Raw genomic sequence first — 21,053 nt, forward strand, 5'->3', positions numbered from 1 at the left:
CAGGCATGGATGAATCCGTATATGAGCATTGGGCTTGTGGGCTCCTGCAGAGATCCATCTGGCCTCTGATGCAGCTTAGCATTTGCATGAAACTGCTGGAAGGGTTTTATTAGGAAATTTCTCATATGGATTCATGGAGCCAATTTCTGGGGTGGGGAGCTCCCTCACTGGAGGTCATAGGAGCCAACTCCTAGTGGCCAAGGACCCTTTGCCCCCTCATAAAATATGTGGACCCCCCCCCCAAGTTGACAGTCATTGACATTCAAAAGGTTTGTGTGTACCACATATTGTGATATATTCTTCTTGTTCTCTTCTATATGTTAAATCTGCAACCTGTTCATATTTTTTCAAGTTGGCACCCCTGCTGGAGGTCTTCAGGCAGACTCTTGACAGCCACCTGTTGAAAATGCTATAGGGCTGGATTTTCTGCATCAGGCCAGATGGCCTAGAAAATTTCCTCCAGCCATAGAAGATGCTGCTGATACTCCTCTCTCCCCTCCTCACATTATTTCAGGGAGAAGGTGGAGGTCCTGCATTCAGGTCTGAGACTTTGTCTGCAGACAAGTTGTGGGTGCAGAATCTGGATATTAATTACTGGGCCGGTTACCTGTTGCAACCCTTTTGTATGCAGAATCCGCAGCATTGGGTGGGTGAATCTGGTTAGAATCATAGAATCTTGGAGTTTAAGGGGGCCCCAAGGGTAATCTAGTCCAACCCCCTGCAATGCAGCAATCTCAGCTGAAGAATCTCAGCTGACTAAAGATATTAGTTTAGTCACAGGAAACTGAGGTGATGCTCTAGAAACCTGCTAAAGGGCAAGAAACTGCAGGAAGCAAGCAGCTGCAGAGAACAACTCATGGTTTCATTTGTCTCTCCATAATGCACAAAGCATGGGACACAAACAAGATGAACTGGAGCTTTTTATCCAGGATCACAAATACGACCTGGTAGGTATTACTGAAACCAGGTGGGATGAGACTTATGACTGGACTGTAGGGATTGACCAATCAGGAAGGGAGGAGGAGTAGCATTATATATGAAGGATGTGTAAATTTTTGAAAAAAACACCATTACTTTAAGGATGAAAAGCAGATTGAGGGTTATGGGTAAAAATTGTAGGAGAAAGAAACAGCAGTGATCTTTCCAAGATTGAAGACTTGGATGAGCAGATAGCCAAACATTCAAAAAAGAGAGAAATAGCAATCATGGTGACTTCTGCTTGTTTCTTTCACACAGAGAAACTTCCAGAACCCTCTTGAATTAAGTAGAATAGGAAAGATCTCTACACATCCTATCAATAGTCTCTGCACTAAGAAATGCAGACTGACAGTGTGTGCATCGCCTCATGTGATCGATAATGCAGGGCTGGGCTTCTCCCCTCCGCCCGCCCCCAATGTGTTTCTCAAGTTGGTACTCCTGACCCTCAACCACCAGGTTTAATATATTGGCTGCCACGCTGCAAGTAAATGAAAGTTTCTGTGGCAGGATTATGCCTCATGCAGTTAAAAAATAAAAGCATTCACTGCCTAGGTTTGTTATATTCCAGTGCGCTCGATTGCCACGCTGTCGTGTGTGTGTGTGTGTGTGTGTGTGAAATGTTCCGGTGGGTTTTTCTGTGCCAGTCTCCTCAGCTGCGCCCTTAGAAACTAGCCTCCGAGAGCGCAGCACAAGTGCCAGAAGGCACGCATTTCAAGCCCACGCCCAGGAAGAATCCTGGGAACCATAGTTCACCTCTGAGAGATCTACAAGTCCCAGCACCCTGAACAAAATCACAGATTCCTTTTCTGTGGGTGGGGTGCTCCTCCCGGCTTCAGATCCTGAGCAAGGGGAGAGCAAGAGCGGGCTCTCTTCACCCCAGTCTTGTAGCCAAAGCGCCCCTGCAAATCTTGCGAGGGCTGCCTTCGGAGGTCTTCCCCCAGAACCGCTCAGCCAAGTTCTTCCAACGCAGGGCTGGGCTGGGGAGCCCGAAAGGTGAGCTGCTGGAAAGACGCCCCTTCCGCCCTCCCCGCCCTCCAGTCTCCTGCTGCTGCCGGAGGGAAGGATCTCCAAGAGTTTCCTCGCCAAAGGGAAAAGAAGGCGACGCGCAGGGCAAGAGACGGGCTCTCGGAGCGGGTTTCCTGCTGCCCACCCGCCAGGCCTCTCTCTTTCCCGGCGAGGTGGCCCGGGGATCGCGCCCACCTGCCTCTCTGCCTTGGCACAGTCTCCAGATCTTCTGAGTTTTTCTCTGGCCGAGGCTTTGGCTGGGCTGGTTCTGGTGGAGAATGAGCGCAATGGGGACGAAGTTCTTCTATTCCACAAATCACATGCGTGCCCTCATTTTCTTAAATCCTGAGTACCCGAATCTGCAATCCGCCAGGTACCTCCTTCTGGACGTCTTGGAGGAGTTGAAGGAGGGGGAAGGGGAGTGGGAGAAATTCCAGCGCGAACTGCTCAGATTCCCGGTCAAGGGAATAAGAATCTCCGAGGAGTTGCTCCAGGAAGCCGATGCTGTGCAGCTCGTAGAGCTGCTGTTCAGCTACTACGGTGAGGCTTATGCTGTGGAGGTGACGGCCCTGGTGCTGCAGGCAATGGACTACAATCCGCCGGTGGACGTTCCCTCGGGTATCACCTGGCTAAGTAAGGGACTGGGAGCGGGGCGGGGGTTCGATCCGGCTGATGGTGCTGACACCTCGCGGGTTCTCTCAGTACCGAGAGCTCAGCTCCTTCCCATGGTTGCCTTCGTCTTTGGGTGGGGAAACCTTTCGAGCAGGAGAGTCGCATATCCTCCTGGGAAACATTCCAAAGAATCATAGGACCTAAGAGTTGGAAGGGACCGCAATGGACACCTGCAATTTAGGGATTTCAGCTAAAGCATCCATGACAGACAGATAGCCATCCAACCTCTTCTTAAAAACCTCCATGGAAGGAGAGTCTACCACTTCTCGTTCTGTTCTGTACCACCTCTCAGTCTGTTCCACTACTGAACGGCTCTTACTGTCAGAAGCTTTTTCCAAATGTTTAGCTGGAATCTCCTTTCTTGCAACTTGAAGCCATTGCCTCGAGTCCAGAGCAGGAGAAAAGACCCAAATTCCGGGAGTGGGGTGGGGGGTGGAGGTCCAGGGTGAAAGTGAGTGGAATGATGGATATAAATCTTCCCTGTGTAAAGTGAGGTGGCGTCTTACCTCTGCCTTCCATCTGAGAGCCAGTGTGGTGTAGTGCAGTGTTTCCCAACCTTGTGCCTCCAGCTGTTTTTGGACTACAATTCCCATCATCCCTTGCCACTGGTCTTGCTAGTCAGGGATGATGGGAGTTGTAGTTCAAAAACAGCTGGAGGCACAAGGTTGGGAAACACTGGTGTAGTGGTTAAGAGCTGTAGTCTCGTAATCTGGGGAACCGGGTTCACGTCCCCGCTCCTCCACATGCAGCTGCTGGGTGACCTTGGGCTAGTCACACTTCTTTGAAGTCTCTCAGCCCCACTCACCTCACAGAGTGTTTGTTGTGGGGGAGGAAGGAAAAGGAGAATGTTAGCCACTTTGAGACTCCTTGGGGTAGTGATAAAGTGGGATATCAAATCCAAACTCTTCTTCTTCTTCTTCTTCTAAACCAGAATGAAGCCTTATTGGCACCAGGGCTGGCCCAGGACATGTTAGCACCTGAGGCCAAACACTTCACGGCATCCGCTCCCCACCGGGGAAGAAGGAACATCAGAAACAGGGTGTGGAATAATTGTAGAAGTGTTAAGAAGAGGCCTGTAAGTTAAGAGAGTCTTCAAACCCTCCTGGATCAGTTTCTCTCTTCTGGGCCAGGCTGAGCTCCTTCAATCACCTGAGAGGGTTGAAGGATGGGAAGCTGTCTTAGGGCACATTGGGCCAGTGGGTCCATCTAGTTTGTTCCGGGATTTAGGCAGGAATCTTTCCAAGCCCTTTCTGGAGGATCCAGGGATTAAACCTGGGATCCTTTGCATGTATGTGATTTACTACAAATCCACAGCATTTCCCTACTTAGTGCAGTCTGAAAGTGCTCCAATAGGAAGAGAAGGGGGATGTAGGAATGCTGGATTTTTCTGTTCAATACTTCTACTAACATCAATAATCACCACAGTGCAGTTTACACAATTATGCCTGCTGGCCACACTGAATACATTGAAGGAGTCAGATCTGAAGAAGTTCAAGGTCAAACTCAGCAAGTTCCCCGTCAAGGAAGGCTATGTCAGTATCCCCAGGGAGCTGCTGAAGAAGGCAAATGCTTGGGAGCTCACAGAACTGCTTCTTGCATACTGTGGTGAGGATTATGCTGTGGAAGTGGCTTCAGAGGTGCTGAAAGCCTTTGACCGTGAGCCCCTGCCAGAATGTCCCCCAAGTTTCACCAGGGAAGGTAAGGAACTTGGAAGGGAGAACGTTGGCTGAGTCTGATGAGACTGGGTGGAGAGGAGGCTTCTTGAACAGGTGTGTGTGTGTGTGAGAGAGAGAGAGAGAGAGAGAGAGAGAGAGAGAAACCTATGTGCCAATCTGAATATGTCTTTTTGACATTGTGGGAATGTTAAGGAAGGTTGGACATGATATATTGTTTTAATATTAACCCTCCTCACTCACGCTCGTGATAAATAGCAGAGCACATTCCCTTTGCAACTTATTGGAAGCAAGTTGATGATTCGTTAGAACCTCTGCTGATAAACCTTCAAGGAAGGAGAGTTCCCAAGGAAGTCAGTTGCACTGCTGAACAGCTCTTACTGTCAGAAAGTTCTTCCTGGTATTTAGCCATAATCTCCTTTCTTGTAACTTGAAGCCATTGGTTCGTGTCCTACCCTCAAGAGCAGGAGAAAACAAGCATGCTCCCTCCTCCATGTGACAGCCCATTAGATATTTTAAGACGGCTATCATATCTCCTCTCAGTCTCCTCTTTTCCAGGCTAAACATACACATCTCCTTTGAGCGCTCCTCATAAGGCTTTGTTTCCAGACCCTTGATCATCTTGGTTGCCCCCCTCTGCACATGTTCCATCTTATCAACATCCTTCTTAAGTTGTGGTGCCCAGAACAGGACACTGTATTCCAGACATGGTTTGACCAAGGCAAAATAAATTCATACTATTATTTCCCTTGATCTGGACAATATAGTTCTGTTGATTCAGCCTAGAATCTTTTTTATGCTGCTGTATCATACTGTTGATTCATGTCAAGCTTGTAGTCAACTAAGACCCCTAGATCCTTTTCACATATACTACGGGTTGTCAGGTCGATAGGCTCTCCCACACAAGACAAGCTCTCTGATTATTTTCTCTCCCCCCCCCCCATTTTTTAAATTGTTTTTCCACATTTATGACAAAAAAGACATTACAAAACACACAACAAAGAAAAACACTTTACAATACAGTAAGCTAAACACACACACAAAATATTTCTTCAGATATTTAATTCTCATAACATTATAACTGACTTCCTCGCATCCCCTCTAACTGAATTTCATTATATCACCTGTATGACAGTCCTCCAAATTCATATTTCTAATAATATTGACTCCTAACATTTACTAACCTCTTCTCCTTTATTAATATTATAATCCTTAATATTTACTAACACATATTCTTATTCTACCCCTAAGCCTATTAGTTGCTTCCAAGAATTTTCTAGTTATCTTATATTACAATATTTAGCTAAATATTATTTAAATTTCTTCCAATCCTCTTGTGTCTCCTCTTCTTTCTGGTCGCGGATTCTTCTAGTCAATAAATCCAACATCTTCCTCTGCCAATCTTCTATTGTTGGTATTTTTTGCGATTTCCAATTTTTGGCTAATAAAAGTCTTGCCGCTGCAGTGGCATAAACAAACAGTCTAACATCTTTTTTGGGCAATTCCAATCCTATTATACCAAGTAGAAAGGCTTCTGGTTTCTTAATAAATGTATTTTTCAACATTTTTTTTAACTCATTATAAATCTTTCCCCAGAAGTCTTTCACCTTAGGACACGTCCACCACATATGGTAAAAAGTACCTTCTTTTTCTTTACATTTCCAACAAAGATTTTCATTTGTATGGTAGATATTTGCTAATTTTACTGGGGTTAAGTACCATCTATACATCATTTTCATAATATTTTATTTTAATACAGTACATGCAGTAAACTTAACCCCTTTCTTCCATAGCTTTTCCCAATCATCCAACATTATATTGTGTCCAACATCTCTTGCCCAATCAATCATCACAGATTTAACTTGTTCATCCTTTGTATGCCATTCCAACAGTAAATTATACATTTTAGAGAGATTTTTAACATTGGTATCTAACAATTCCGTTTCCAATTTGGATTTTTCTGTCGCAAAACCATTTTTCTTATCAAGTTTATACAATTCATTGATAACCATCCATCCAATTTATCTTTAATTTGGTCAAATGGTCTCAATTTAAATCCTTCATTATCTTCCAACAGTAAATCAGTGTATTTCAACCATTTACTCTCCATATTTTACTTTTTGTGTGCCTTTGCTTCTATTGGTGAAATCCACCTGGGTGTTCTTCTTTCTAAGAGATCTTTATACCTTATCCAAACATGATACAATGATTTTCTAATTACATGATTTTGTAAAACCTTTATGAGCCGATATCTTATCATACCATACATATGCATGCCATCCAAATACATTGTCAAATCCTTCCAAATCTAATACATCAGCATTGTCTAACTGAATCCAATCCTTGATCCAGCAGAAAGTCACAGCTTCAAAGTATATCTTCAAATCTAGCAGGGGAAATCCCCCTCTCGCTTTTGAAACTCTTAGTATTTTATATTTAATTCTGGGCTTTTTCCCTTGCCAGGGAAAAAACTTATTGACTCCTTCCCAGTCAAGGAGGAGTCAGTACATTCTGGAAATAATTTTGTTATTATTATTTAACAGTTCTTTTTCTAATTTTGAGGGCTCGTTATTAAATCCATTTTTAAAATCTTGTTTAAATGTCTCAAAGAGCTGGTGGTATTCCAGCCATTCCTATAACTGATCATTTATTTCTTCATACTTTTTCCATTCACGAGGTCATTGGACACAGCCAAATTTTTACATTAGAACCTTGTCTTTCTAAATAATCATTCAAGCACTTCCATTCCTTCTTGATTGTATTCATTGGCTTTAGTCTTATTATATCCAACCATTTGGCCAGTTCCAAATATTCACATAATTTACATAACCATTCCTCTTTGGTCAGTACCTGGTTACCCTTCCAGTACTCAGCCACCAGGATTCTTGCCACAGATGTCGCATACAGGAAGAAGTTAGTATTTTCTTTAGAAATATCACTATTTAATACAGTGGTACCTCGGGTTACATACGCTTCAGGTTACAGACTCCGCTAACCCAGAAATAGTACCTCAGGTTAAGAACTTTGCTTCAGGATGAGAACAGAAGTCGTGCTCTGGCAGTGCAGCGGCAGCAGGAGGCCCCATTAGCTAAAGTGGTGGTTCAGGTTAAGAACAGTTTCAGGTTAAGAACGGACCTCCGGAATGAATTAAGTACTTAACCCGAGGTACCATTGTATATCCAAAAGGTATGTTTCTGGTCTTTTGCCATGTGAAGTTCTTAGTAACTTTTTTTTCTCTTCATGGATCATGTCCCAGAACTTTCTGAACTCTGGACGTGTCCACCACATATGGTAGAAAGTTCCAATCTGCTTTGTACATCTCCAACACTTATTACTAAGTGATTTGTTCATTTTAGCCAATCTCTCCGGTGTTAAATACCACCTATGGTGCATTTTCAGGTAGTTTTCTTTTATTAAATAACATGCTGTAAAATTAATATTTTTTGTCCTGTCCACAGTTTTTCCACTCTTTATATTCTATTACATAACCTAAGTCCTGCTCCCATCTTATTATGACCTTTCCCTTTTCCTCTTTTTCTATTTGAGCATTCTTTAACAGCTTGTACATTTTGGAGAGAGTCTTTTGGTTGTTCTGTAAAACCTCCTCTAAGATTGATGCTTTATTATCAAACCCTTTTAAAGTCTTATCTTTTTCAAAAGTCACCCTAAGCTGGTAATATTCTAGCCAATTTAGCCCTAGTTGCTTGAGTTCTTCAAACCTTTTCAGTTTGGGGCAATAATTTATCTCATCCACCAAGTCTCTTTAAGTTGGCCAGTTATTGTTCATGTTATTCTTATGAATGTCAGTTGACTCTATAGGTGATATCCACCAAGAGGAAACGGACCATTTGGATCCCTTCCAATCGGGATTCAGGCCTCACCATGGGACTGAAACTGCCTTGGTCGCACTGGTTGATGATCTCCGGCGGGCTAGGGACAAAGGTGAGAGCTGTTTCCTAGTTCTGCTGGATCTCTCAGCGGCCTTTGACACCATCGACCATAACACCCTTCTGGACCGTCTAGAGGGGCTGGGAGCTGGGGGCACTGTCATACAGTGGTTCCGCTCCTTCCTCCTGGGCCGTGTCCAGAAAGTGGTGGTGGGGGATGAGTGTTCAGACCCCTGGGCTCTCACTTGTGGGGTGCCTCAGGGTTCTGTCCTCTCCCCCATGCTTTTTAATATCTATATGAAGCCGCTGGGAGAGATCATCAGGGGGTTTGGACTGGGTGTTCATCAGTATGCAGATGACACCCAGCTCTACCTCTCCTTTAAATCAGAACCAGTGAAGGCGGTGAAGGTCCTGTGTGAGTGCCTGGAGGCGGTTGGAGGTTGGATGGCGGCTAACAGATTGAGGTTGAATCCTGACAAGACAGAAGTACTGTTTTTGGGGGACAGGAGGCGGGCAGGTGTGGAGGATTCCCTGGTCCTGAATGGGGTAACTGTGCCCCTGAAGGACCAGGTGCGCAGCCTGGGAGTCATTTTGGACTCACAGCTGTCCATGGAGGCGCAGGTTAACTCTGTGTCCAGGGCAGCTGTCTACCAGCTCCACCTGGTACGCAGGCTAAGACCCTACCTCCCCGCGGACTGTCTCGCCAGAGTGGTGCATGCTCTGGTTATCTCACGCTTGGACTACTGCAACGCGCTCTACGTGGGGCTACCTTTGAAGGTGACCCGGAAACTGCAATTAATCCAGAATGCGGCAGCTAGACTGGTGACTGGGAGTGGCCGCCGGGACCACATAACACCGGTTCTGAGATATCTGCACTGGCTCCCAGTACGTTTCCGAGCACGATTCAAAGTGTTGGTGCTGACCTTTAAAGCCCTAAACGGCCTCGGTCCAGTATACCTGAAGGAGCGTCTCCACCCCCATCGTTCAGCCCGGACACTGAGATCCAGCGCCGAGGGCCTTCTGGCGGTTCCCTCATTGCGAGAAGTGAGGCTACAGGGAACCAGACAGAGGGCCTTCTCGGTAGTGGCGCCCGCCCTGTGGAACGCCCTCCCATCAGATGTCAAAGAGATAAAGAATTACCTGACATTCAGAAGACATCTTAAGGCAGCCCTGTTCAGGGAAGTTTTTAATATGTAATGCTGTACTGTTTTTAACACTGATTGGGAGCCGCCCAGAGTGGCTGGGGAAACTCAGCCAGATGGGCGGGGTATAAATAATAAATTATTATTATTATTATAAGAGGTTTTTGTTATAACTTTGGATTTATTCCTCTCCCAAACCTCGAATAAGGCCTTCCTCATTAGGTGGTTCGTGAAGCCTTTATGTGCTTTTATGCCATCCGAAAACCTTGTCCCAGCCCTCTAAATCCAAGACTTCGGTATTCCTAAGCAACATCCAGTCTTTCAACTAAGTCCACCATGCGGCCTCAAAGTACATTCTGATGTCCAGGACCGTGAACCCTCCTCTTTCTCTGGGTTCCGTCAACAATTTAAATTTCATTCTTGCTTTTTTGCCCTGCCAAATGAAATTGGCCAGGTCCCTCTGCCAATCTTTAAAACATTTTGTCCCAATAATTATTGGAATTGTCTGAAAGAGAAAGAGGATTTTTGGTAGTATTGTCATTTTAATCACTGATATTCTGCCCCATAATGACAGCTTCAATTTACTCCAATTTTCTAAATTTCCTTTAATTTCCTTCTATTTTTTAATATACAGTGGTGCATCGCAAGACGAAATTAATCCGTTCCGTGAGGCTCTTCGTATAGCGGTTTTTTCGTCTTGCAAAGCAAGCCCATTGACATCTTAGCAGATTAGCGCTATTAGCGGTTTAGCGGCTTTTAGCGGATCAGCCGATAAGCAGCTTAGCGACTTAGGAAAAGGGGGGGGAGGGGAAAAAACCCGCAGGAACTCGCAAGACATTTCGTCTTGTGAAGCAAGCCCATAGGGAAATTCGTTTTGCGAAGCGCCTCCAAAATGGAAAACCCTTTCGTCTAGCGGGTTTTCCGTCTTGCGAGGCGTTCGTCTTGCGGGGCACCACTGTAATTGTCTTTAAATAAATTAGTGTTCTTATTTGTAATCTAGACCCCTAGATAGTTTACTTTATTTGTGGTCTTTAGACCCGTTATTCTTTCTAGGTCCTCTTGTTCCATCTCTTCCATATTTTTTGTTAATAATTTAGATTTATTTTTATTCAGTTTAAATCCCGAGACCTCGCCAAATTCATTCATTTTCACTAGTGTTTTTTGTATGCCTTCAATTGGGTTTTCAGAACAGTGGTACCTCTGGTTGCGAACGGGATGTCATTTTGCACTTGTGTGCATGCACGAGTGGCGAAACCCGGAATTAACCCTTTACGGTACTTCCGGGTCACTGTGGGATGTAACCTGAAAGAATGTAACATAAAGCGGACGTAACATGAGGTATGACTATAGTAATAATCATATCATTAGCAAATGCCTTCACCTTGTAATATAGACTACCTAAATTGATGCCCCTTATTTCCTGGTCTTTCCTTATTGCTATTAAGAGAGTCTCCAACGTTGTGATAAATAAGAGTGGGGACAAGGGACAACTTTGTCTAGTCCCTCTTTCTATATTAAATTCTTCAGTGATTTCATTATAATTATTTTGGCTTTCTGGTTGTCATAAATTGCCTTAATTCCATTCATGATGTTGTTTCCTATTCTCAAGCTCTCAAAAGTTTTAATTAAGAAGTTCCACAATATGCTGTCGAAAGCCTTCTTCCAGTAGCATTGCTACCTTTTTGCTTGGTTCCATTTATGTATATTCCAGTAAGTCATTAATTATCCTTGTATTATTTCTTATTTGCCTCCCCGGTAAAAAGCCGGCTTGATCATTTCCTATTACCCTGTTTAAGAAATTTTTTAGCCTGTTAGCCAGGATACCTGTAAATATTTTATAATCCATGTTTAGTAGTGAAATTGGTCTATAATTCTTAATAAGTTTTCTTAGATGCCTCCCACTTTTCTTTCTTGGTATTGTCTGCCTTTGTGTCTTCAGTATGTCACCCATGACATTAACAGCCAAAATTGTGTTGGAAAGAAGTATGCATTCCACATTAAGCTTTAGGTCACCCAAAATGATACCTCCACATCACTGGCAGACTGACCTGTATGAGACGGAAGTGAATACTTTCTATACCAATGCTGTCTTTCATGCAATACAATGCCAAATCTGTATGTCAATGCCAAATAATGGTTAAAAATGTGTAGAAAGGGGAAAGGACTCAGTAAAGCTGTTGACATGCACTCACTTTCTCAAAATCTAGCAGCAGAGCGACTTTGCAAAATGCATGTTTCAAGGCACCGGTCAGCTGAATTCTTGTCGTCAAAAATTAGTCAAGCTCTGGAGGAACTGGTTCCATCAGAAAAAGCCACCAAAGGGTAATTTCTGTACTTATATAATTGAAGGAAGCCACCATTTTAGCTACAATTATACCAATGTTTTCCCCTCTCAGCTAACCCTTCCAATCCAAAACAAACGTAAAATCCATTAATCTTAAAACAATACAAGCTTTCCTGCTTAAAACAAAAATGCTTTAGTACTAATTTAATAAATGTGTGTGTGCCCCTGCTTGGGAAAAAAATACTTTGAAAATTGCTATTTTGGACCTTTACCACTTTCTGCGTCAACCATTGGGCAGGAAAACCAAAGTGTATATTTTATACTGATGCTGGCAGGTTGCCAGATACTTTAAAGGCAGCTGGGGAGTGGAGGCAGGGCTCCACAGGCCTTGGAAAGGCCCCAGGGAGCGCATCCGAGGGCTACCTGTGGTCCACTGGCTGCAGGTATCCTGCCTGTGTCATAGAATAGCAGACCTGGAGGGAACTCGGTGGGCCATCTATTCTAGTCCAGCTGCTGCTTGAAGCAGGAAAGCAAGAGCTAGAGCCTTCCCAGCAAATGACTCTTGGTATCTGAAAGACCTTTTGAACCCTCCAGCCCTGTATGCCACATTAAGCTGGTCTGAGGGCAGGGAACTTTCCAGTTGCTTAGGGGACAAAGTGGTCGTCAGTGAATGGCTCACAGTCAGGATAGCTTGGCTGGGATTATCATCTCACTCCCGCCCCGTGGAGGGACAAGATGGGAGGGCACGGTAAGGATTGGAATTTGTTTTGGGAAAAAGAACCCCTAAGGGGCAGGGAACCCAAAGATTGGGGGAGGGTTGAAGGAAAGGACCACAGCAAGGAGTGGTATGGTTCACATAAACTTGAGGCAACACTGAGGTGGGAGGCTAGAGGGCAACCCATAAGCCAATTTCAAACACTACAAAAGCAACTTCATAATAATATGACAAATGAGAATAGTTTCATCGTAACATGTTGATAATATGAATTTAGGTGGGCCAACAGTTTGATTCCGTGTGAGAGACAGTGGCGCCAACTTAAACAAAATATGGGTGGGGCAGGCCTGCCTGCTTCCCCCGCCCCCTTGCTGCACTAAGTCTGGTGTCAGGCCAGTGTGCACCCAGGCAGCTGCATTGAGTGTAGGCAGCTGGTGTTGGTGTTTGCAGCACGGCCAGGGTGCTTGCTCTGCCTCCCTCTGTCCCTACGTCAGCTCCGTCCTCTCAGCCAGGCATCCGCCTTGCCCATGCCTGTCATCACCCACTGGCCAGGCATGCTCATCTTTGCTCAGGCTGCCACCATGGTAGGTTGGGTGGTGGCTGTCCCCACTGCAGGAGGGTGGCACACAGAGAGAGGGAGTGAGCAATTGATGGAGGGATGGGAAGCCAGGTAGGAGACAGACACACACACACAAACCACACACTCACATCCACCCCCCAACCCCCGCCACTGCTGTGTCCCACTTTGCTCCTCCTGGAGGAAAGCCAGAAACAGAGAGTGATGCTTGGCTGGGGGTAGACACCAAACCAAGGGAGGGAGATGGGAAGGTAGGTGGGTGGGCAGTGGTGGGGAGAAAATATTGAGGGGGTTGTGTCCCCAGAAGAAAATTATTAGGGGCTGGCCAAGGGAGCATGGTTGGCATTTATGGTAAGGGAGCAGTCTGCATCCTAACTACATTCTAATTCTCCTCTCCCCACCTTCTGTCACCTAAATAAAATAAATGTTTCTGCCACAGGTCATTGGAAAGTTCCACAATCTCTAGTAATGAGATGATCTGCAATGGAAGAAAACAATTAATGGAAATTCTTGAACAAGCTATTGAACATTTTGTTGACGTGCTATACTATTTCTATGTCATCACTCTGAAAGAATACAGAGACATTTGCGAAATGTTGAAAATTTTAAAAAGTGAAAAATTGCTGAGTATAATCCAGCAAAGAGGGGAGCAAGCTTGTTGCAGGTTCCTGGAATGTGTAGAAATGGCACATCCAGGTACCATTCTGATTCTGCTATCTGCAATGCATGGTGAGTTTGACTTCGAGTTCTTAAACTTCAACGGCAGTTCAACTAACTTCCGCCTTGCAACAGTCATCAGGCAAATAATTGTCTTCCTTTTACAGATTTGGATCAAACTCCACTCAAGGCAGCTGGCCCAATAGAGCCAGAGGTGGTTTGGGACTCAGAAAGGGGCAGCGAAGCATACAGGTGAGTGATCTCTCCACCAGACATTTAAAAACCTTTTCCATTCAGGGAACGGTTTTTACATTTAATTGTTCCACAGAGCACATCTGGTTTCTGTGGGTCTCACAGTCATCAGATATGGTGGTGCTCCCTAAAACACACACAGAGTACATCTACAGTATGTTTTGCACATTGCAATGAACAGTTGGCCATGGTGGGAAAATTCTCTCTGAAGGAAGCTTACCCACCAATCCTGATCTCTTCACTGAGGAACTCCCTCAAATACAGCTGGAAAATCATTACCTTGGAGCATTGCTGTTGCTTATTATTTCCAGGAGGGTGAAAAATATGGAACTCTGGATTTTTTGAGGAATTGTTGTTTCTCCTCCTTAAATATATTTTTATTGATTTGATTTAAGTCATATTCCACCTTTCTCCCAAGGAGTTCAAGGTGACATGCATGGTTTTCCTCTCTGCATTTTACCCTCACAAGAACCCTATGAGGTACTTAAGGCTATGAGGCAGTGACTGGCCCAAGGAGCTTCTTGAAGGAAGGGAGTTGTCTCCTTGCCTCCCTCCCTCCCTGCCATTTCATAAGCTTTCTTGCCACTCCCCTAAAATCTGCTTCTGCTCTCAAATACAATGTTCAACCTGATTCCATTTTCATCTTTCCCTTGGTGCCATTTAGAGTGCACTCCACTGAGGCTGGCTCCTTCCGTTGTGGAGATACAGATCTCATATGTGACGTGAAAGAAGCTGTGACCGTAACATACCACTTTGATTCATGGCCTAAGCACCTGGAAGAACAGACCACTGAGGAGTGGCAGGCCGCTGGCCCTCTGCTCAACATTAAAGTAGATGCAGTAGAAGCTGTGACTGCCATTCACGTCCCTCACTTCTTGTGTCTTGAAGGTATGGCAGGGGGAAAGTTCCCAGCATTATAACCATAATAGGAGGAATCCTAAACAGGAATAACTTCCATTGATGTTTCCAGAATGCTATGGGGCCTGCGGTGTGGATTCTAGAAATCAGTAGTCCTGGCTTACCAGTCTTTTGTAATTTTTCAAAATGTTCCAACTGTGCTGTTTTATTATTTTCTATGATTTGCATTCTGTTGTAAGCTGCCATGTGAGCATATTGTCCTGTGAAACAACGTTACAAACCTCTTAAAATACAATAAGAAAACAAACGTTTGTATGAAATAAAAAGGTAAAGGACCCCTGACAATTAAGTCCAGTCGCAGACGACTCCGGAGTTGCAGTGCTCATCTTGCTTTACTGGCTGAGGGAGCCGGCATTTGTCCGCAGATAGTTTTTCTGGGTCATGTGGCCAGCATGACTAAGCCACTTCTGACAAAACCAGAACAGCACACGGAAACGCTGTTTACCTTCCCACCGAAGTGGTACCTATTTATCTACTTGCAATTTGACGTGCTTTCGAACTGCTAGGTTGGCAGGAGCTGAAATAGGGAGGGGTTCCCTATTTCCCACTTTCCCACTGGTAACATGCTTGTCTTTTCAGGTGACGACAGTTCCCATGTCTTCATTGCACATTTTGTGGAAGGGGAGATGAGGCTGGAGAAGCCAGACAGAGTGGAGCCTCACCATGCTGTGTTGGAAAACCCCAAGTTCTCTTCCCTTGGGGTCCTTTTCAAAAAGTGGTTTAAGCAAAAGATCAACACTGTCGTACTGCTCTATCAGAGACTTCGACTGGAAACACCAACATTTCACCTGTACCTCCTGCCGAATGACTCTTCTATAGTAAAGGTAACTGGGAATCTCCAACTTTGATTGGTATTGCAGATTACCTGGATCTTTTGCTTGATCACTCTAACCATGAGAGAATTCCTATGCAAAATTATTCATTAGGGTGCATAAACTATACTTATCTTTGTTGGACTTGATCTGTTTTACCAAACTTCTAGCCAACATCAACATGCTACTAGAGAGAAGATTCACAGTTGCCCTCCACCAGGTGACTTAGCTTCTCATCAACACTGTTGTTTCAAAGTGAAGTTTGCAATATTGAAATCCACCCTTTTCCTTTGTTAGCCAGCCTGCTTGCTAGAGGCCAAATGTCCTGTCTGGTTCTCTAAACAAACGTTGTTGTCACTGACTTGTGAAAACAAAATTCTAAGCACATTTTCTTGGAAGCCTTCACTGAAATAAGTAAGGCTTCCTTCAGATTTATTGATGAACAAATTCAGCTTTGTTCATTAAGGAATCAGCTTGATAATTATGAACTGTCTATAAGAACTCTTGAAGAAAAACATTCTTCCTGATTTGCAGTGTTGGCACATGGGAGATAAAGCACATTATCATATTACCTTCTCAATCTGAACTTTTCTTAAAATTGCCTTCTGATGCTTCATTCAAATATTGAGGTTTTATGGCTTCTGTGGTTTCCTGCATGGTCTCATCAAGACAAGATGCAGGTGGACGCAGGATTGCTGGTACCTCTCTGCCAACTTGCTCAGGCTTAGTTCAGGCTGCCCAGTTCAAGAGCTCTGGCTTGAGTTCCCCATGTGTAGTTTCTGGTGCCATAGTGGTTTAATTTTCTTCATACTGCAGATAGATTCCACATCTGCATCTGCCGGTGCTCTTGGACTACAGCATCCATCATCCCTGACCCCAGCTGGTTGGGGTTGATTTGAGTCCAACAACATCTGGAGGCCATCAGGTTCCCCATTCCTGCCTTAACTGGTGTTACGGTGTCAAGAAGGTCGTAGGGATCCGGTCTTCAAGAAGTTTGGTTCCCTCTTTGCATATCTAAAAAGTGAATTTATTTGCCATTCCCAGGCGGTCGAAAAGCGTGAAGTAAATTCAAAGAGAATAGAGAAACCCCCTGTGACCCTGAAACCACTGATGATTGGTTCTCAGGTATCTTTGAAGGCTTCAGAGGATGTCACAGTCTATCCTGAGGTGAGACAAATATGATGGGGAAGAGTCAAACTGTGAAGTCTGAGAATGGGAATTCAACCAGAATCCCTCTTCACCCTTTAATTTGTCTCCCTTGCAATGGCCGGTTGGGCTAAGCCAGATTCACACTTACAGAGGTTTCATTCTTTCCCACAGGAACTGAAGTTTCAATACCTGGATGCAGAGAAACTGCAGCAGTATGTAGAACTGTCTGCTGAACAAATGCAAGAGAAGTTCAACTTCTACCTGATGAAGAAGGGCACGACTGAAATTGTTTGGGAGGCACATCTGAAACGAAGTGAGTTTTAATCAAGGGAAGATCGTGAGGTTGGGTCATATCTTAGGAGGCAGGATGGAAAAGGACCACGGGTCACATTCCCTCTGACTGCCTCTTTCTTATTCTGTTTCAGGAGAGTTAATTTCAGAGGAGATGGATTCTCCTATTCCACACCCAGCACAAGGTGAGCAGGTTTTAATTATTTCTCTGCATGTATGTGTATCCCACTTCCCTCCCAATAGGAGCACAGAGGGCTGATGAAACAGTAGCAGAACTGCTTTTGCTGACATTGAATTCCTCCCTTGAATTTTTACAGTTTGAGCTTTTCCATTTTAAATTGAGTATCAGTTCTTAACATATCCAAGAGAAACTTGGATGTGATTTGGAAGTCTTGGGCTCATCTCCCACCATGCTCATTTTATTCGTTGCCCCTGCCTGCTTTGTATGTATTCCCTCCCTCTTCACCTTCCCAGGGGCTTGTGGCTGCACACCAACCAATGCATCATTCAGCAGAACTAACCCTGGACATAATGTGGAAGGCAGGTAAGGCTTAACCCTTTCTCCCCCACTCCATTTCACCAAAAAAGACCAATCTTGCCATTAGGCACAGTGAAGCAGCTGCCTCAGGTGGGCAACAGGTATTGGAGGATGGGAAGCAATGGGGAGGCTCTGAAAGTCGTTACTCAGAATTCAGATAAATTCTCGGGGAAATTGCATGTATGATGAACACTTCTGAAAACAGATATGTGTGTTCCTGTAAAGAGAGAGAGAGAGAGAGAGAGAGAGAGAGAGAGAGAGAGATTCCACCAAATGGTGGGGGGAGCACCAATTTATTTATGGCTGGAGCTTTTATCTACCACTGCAGATTCACCTAACCCCAGCCAACATTTACCTGTACTCTGCTCTTTAACAATGCCTTGAACTGTATCCCACTAGTTATGGTAATTTTGATGTGGTACACTGCCAGACACTGTTTTAATGAAATAAATGTAACATTATATTCTTGATTTATTCTAATCTATAAAGGTATGATGGGATGAATGTGGGAATATTCAGGGATGCAGGAGAGGATATATTGTCTGATTATATCCTTATCTAACTTGTGTTAACAAGTTCCACAATTTCAGCAGAGTAACATTCCCCTTTATTTTAAGTTTGCAGCGGCTGCGTTTGCTCAGGCTCGCTAAAGCCTCTATAATAACTATTCTGGTAATTTCCCCTTATTCCCTCATAAAATAGAAGGGACGACACAGTCTTTTACAAAAGTATAAAAAGAGTTTACTCACATTCTGTTCACAATCAAATCCCAGAAGGCAGACTTAGGCTTAATGAAGTAATATACATTTGGAGTCTATCTCTTAAGAAGACAGTCCCTCTGTCCTCTCTTGGCTGGAAGCCAAGAGAGCATCTTTGGCTTAGTAGATGCTGTTTCTTTGATGCATGTGAAGAAAGAGAGAGAGATGGCTGCCCTGCTCTGTGCTTTTGTCATTACCTGCACAGGTGAGGCCACACCCACCTCTAGTCACATGTAGAGGAAGTCTGTCCCAGCCCAGAAGGAAACAGGAAGTTTACCTGCTGGCTGGACAAACATCCCTCCCCATGTGTAAACATGTTCACTCTAGGAATGTTGTACTTGACTGCTCTTGTGTTTCACATCCCACAATGAATACTCTACTTTGTTTTGTTACTGTTTTTTAAGGCATACTTACATTTGCTTTCATAAATGTAGCTTACAATCCTTTATCACAGTATTTAAAGCAGGAGTCACCAACCTTTTTAGACGGGTGGTCCATTTTGAATCTTGTGAGCGTGTCTGTTTTTTCCTGCCTCTGGGGGGGGGGGGTGACAATGCAGATGGATGGAGAAGACCATCACAGACAGCCTGGTGTCCACCCTGGAGAACTTGCGAGAGAACGAACTCAAGAAGTTCAAGCTCAAGCTCCATGAGTTTCCTGTTAAGAAAGGCTGTGACAACATCCCCCGAGGGACATTGGAGAAGGCAGATGTGGTGGACCTGAGCCGGCTTCTGCTGAATTTCTATACAGGGGATTATGCCGTGCAGGTGACAGCTGATGTGCTCAGAACCATCAACTGCAGGGATGAGGCAGAGAGGCTCCTCGGGCATTGCAGGAAGTGGTAAGAAAAGAGGAATGCTGGCAGCCCACCCCCAACATGGACAGCAGTTCAGATCATCCCTACTTGGGGGCTAAGGAGCCGGAAGGAGGAAAGTGATACATCAGTGATGGCCAAACTATGGGAGATGGATTGAGGATTAAATCTGTAGATTTTGATCTAAACCTCCTCTTCTAAGTGTGTGGGAGAAATGCAAATGAAATCTAGCTGTGAAGCCTTTTTCGCAAGCACCTATGAGTTTTGCAGTTTATTCAAGTTTAGGAATTAAGCAAACCCACCATTCAATCCCTTTCAATTGCAGTCTGCTTACCTTCCTCCTCTTCACCTCCATTGCAGAGAATGCACCACACATTTTAGTAAGATAATTGGAAAAGGCTTTCCTTACATTTCCATGCAAGCAGCATATACAGAAAAAGTAGTATAGTATGCAGAAAAATACTTCTAAGTTACGATAAAATTGCAGTAGTCTTAACAAACATGACTGAAAGTAGAAGCCTCAGCCACACAGGTCTGCTCAGCTTGAAGGCGTGGTGGAAAGAGAGAGTCTTGTCACAGGCAGAAGGAAATATAAATAATTGTCTACTTTTTTACAGAGTTCCTGCCCAGAGGAGCCAAAGGAAATGACCACACACACAGAGTCCTCTCTAGGAAGTTCAAGAACTCTGTGTATACTAGCCCTGTACTGTCTAGCAGAACATGTGTTCTTATGGCTGCAACCCCCACATGAATTAGTGCTCTTCAGCTGTCAATTTTTAAAAAATTGAATGTGTATACCACTTAGTTGTAAAAAAAATCCCTTCACAATTCAATAAATATAACTTTATAAAAGTAAAGTGCATATTAAAACACTTGTCAGCTTTAGCTCTCTGAGCAGGCCTGCCTCAACAAAGAAGTTGTTTCACGTTCTAAGGATATTTTCCCAGAGGCCAGAGAGATCCTGGTAATGGGTGCTTCAATGACTGGCAACATGGACAGCTGTGAGCTGGGCACACAAACTGCTGGGTGAATTGCTTTCCTGGCTTCCTCACTTTCAGAGTGTGCTCCAAAGAGGCTGACTCCTTATTTTGCGGCAGTACTGATCTCCTATGTGAGATGAGAGGATCTGTGATCATATCATACCACTTTGATTCATGGCCTAAGTATCTGCACGACTGGAAGACAATTCCTTGTTGCTGGTCCAAGCAGTTCCATACACTTTCTTCACTTCCTGTGTCTCACCTCACCCAGTGGTTTTCAACCTTTTTAAGTCCACGGCTTCCTTGACCAGCCACTCATCCTTTCTGCAGCTCCCCTATGGGAGCCACTGACGCTGGGGTTCTGCTACAAGGCATACATACTGGGGAATCTCTCCATTCTGTCCCACCCCTATTTTTGGCACACATGTAAGTGGGAGTGCGTGTGTCAATGGGAAGCCAAGAAACGCCACTGCTCTTCAGGGCTAAGCTGATGCACTCCACATGGCAGCCCAGCTTCCCTTTGGTTGGGTGGGGGGCATGGAGAGGGCAAAACAAGAATAGGATCAGAAGAAGATTTTTTTTTGTTACCATGGGGAAGGAAAACCAAGAAACACACAGCACTTGACAAACATGCAGACACGATCCTTTCCTGCAACATTCTCCTGAATGCACGCACACCCCATCAAGCTACTTTGTTAGTTTCTTGCATTTCTCAAGCCCTCTATGTAAAACTAAGGAACTGTTAGTTACTGAAGCTGGGGAGGATTTTTGTATGGAGGAGAGAGATTTTCAGAATATAAACAGTCATGCAAAAGTGTTTCCCTCTTTTTTTGTCACTGTTTTACTTTGGGAAGGTAATGTGTTGCAAGTTAAAGCTGCCAGCTTCCCTGAATGTTCCTCAGAATGAGAGAGAGAGAGAGAGAGAGAGAGAGAGAGAATGCAGGAAGATCA

General features: G+C 44.4%; 1 protein-coding gene across 1 annotated transcript; it reads left to right on the forward strand.

Annotated features, from left to right (window-relative positions):
- Window positions 1-1,813: 1,813 nt before the first annotated feature.
- Window positions 1,814-19,939, forward strand: LOC307201229 (uncharacterized protein). Its single transcript, XM_079950264.1, has 13 exons — window positions 1,814-2,616; window positions 4,081-4,353; window positions 11,565-11,679; window positions 13,373-13,662; window positions 13,758-13,842; window positions 14,507-14,730; window positions 15,340-15,584; window positions 16,617-16,739; window positions 16,893-17,034; window positions 17,147-17,197; window positions 17,487-17,556; window positions 18,868-19,149; window positions 19,740-19,939. Coding segments are annotated over exons 1-13 (2,256 nt in total). The 5' UTR covers window positions 1,814-2,261; the 3' UTR covers window positions 19,741-19,939.
- Window positions 19,940-21,053: the final 1,114 nt, after the last annotated feature.

The sequence above is a fragment of the Podarcis cretensis genome (assembly GCF_951804945.1).
Source record: "Podarcis cretensis genome assembly, chromosome: 13".
Lineage (NCBI taxonomy): Eukaryota > Metazoa > Chordata > Lepidosauria > Squamata > Lacertidae > Podarcis > Podarcis cretensis.

Bases quoted from the DNA above. Each gene is read 5' to 3' on its own strand.
- LOC307201229 (XM_079950264.1), top strand. From the start codon at position 2,262: ATGAGCGCAATGGGGACGAAGTTCTTCTATTCCACAAATCACATGCGT. The intron at 15,585-16,616 runs GTAACTGGGAAT...TGCCATTCCCAG, and splicing joins ATGACTCTTCTATAGTAAAG to GCGGTCGAAAAGCGTGAAGT. The intron at 17,198-17,486 runs GTGAGCAGGTTT...TCACCTTCCCAG, and splicing joins TATTCCACACCCAGCACAAG to GGGCTTGTGGCTGCACACCA.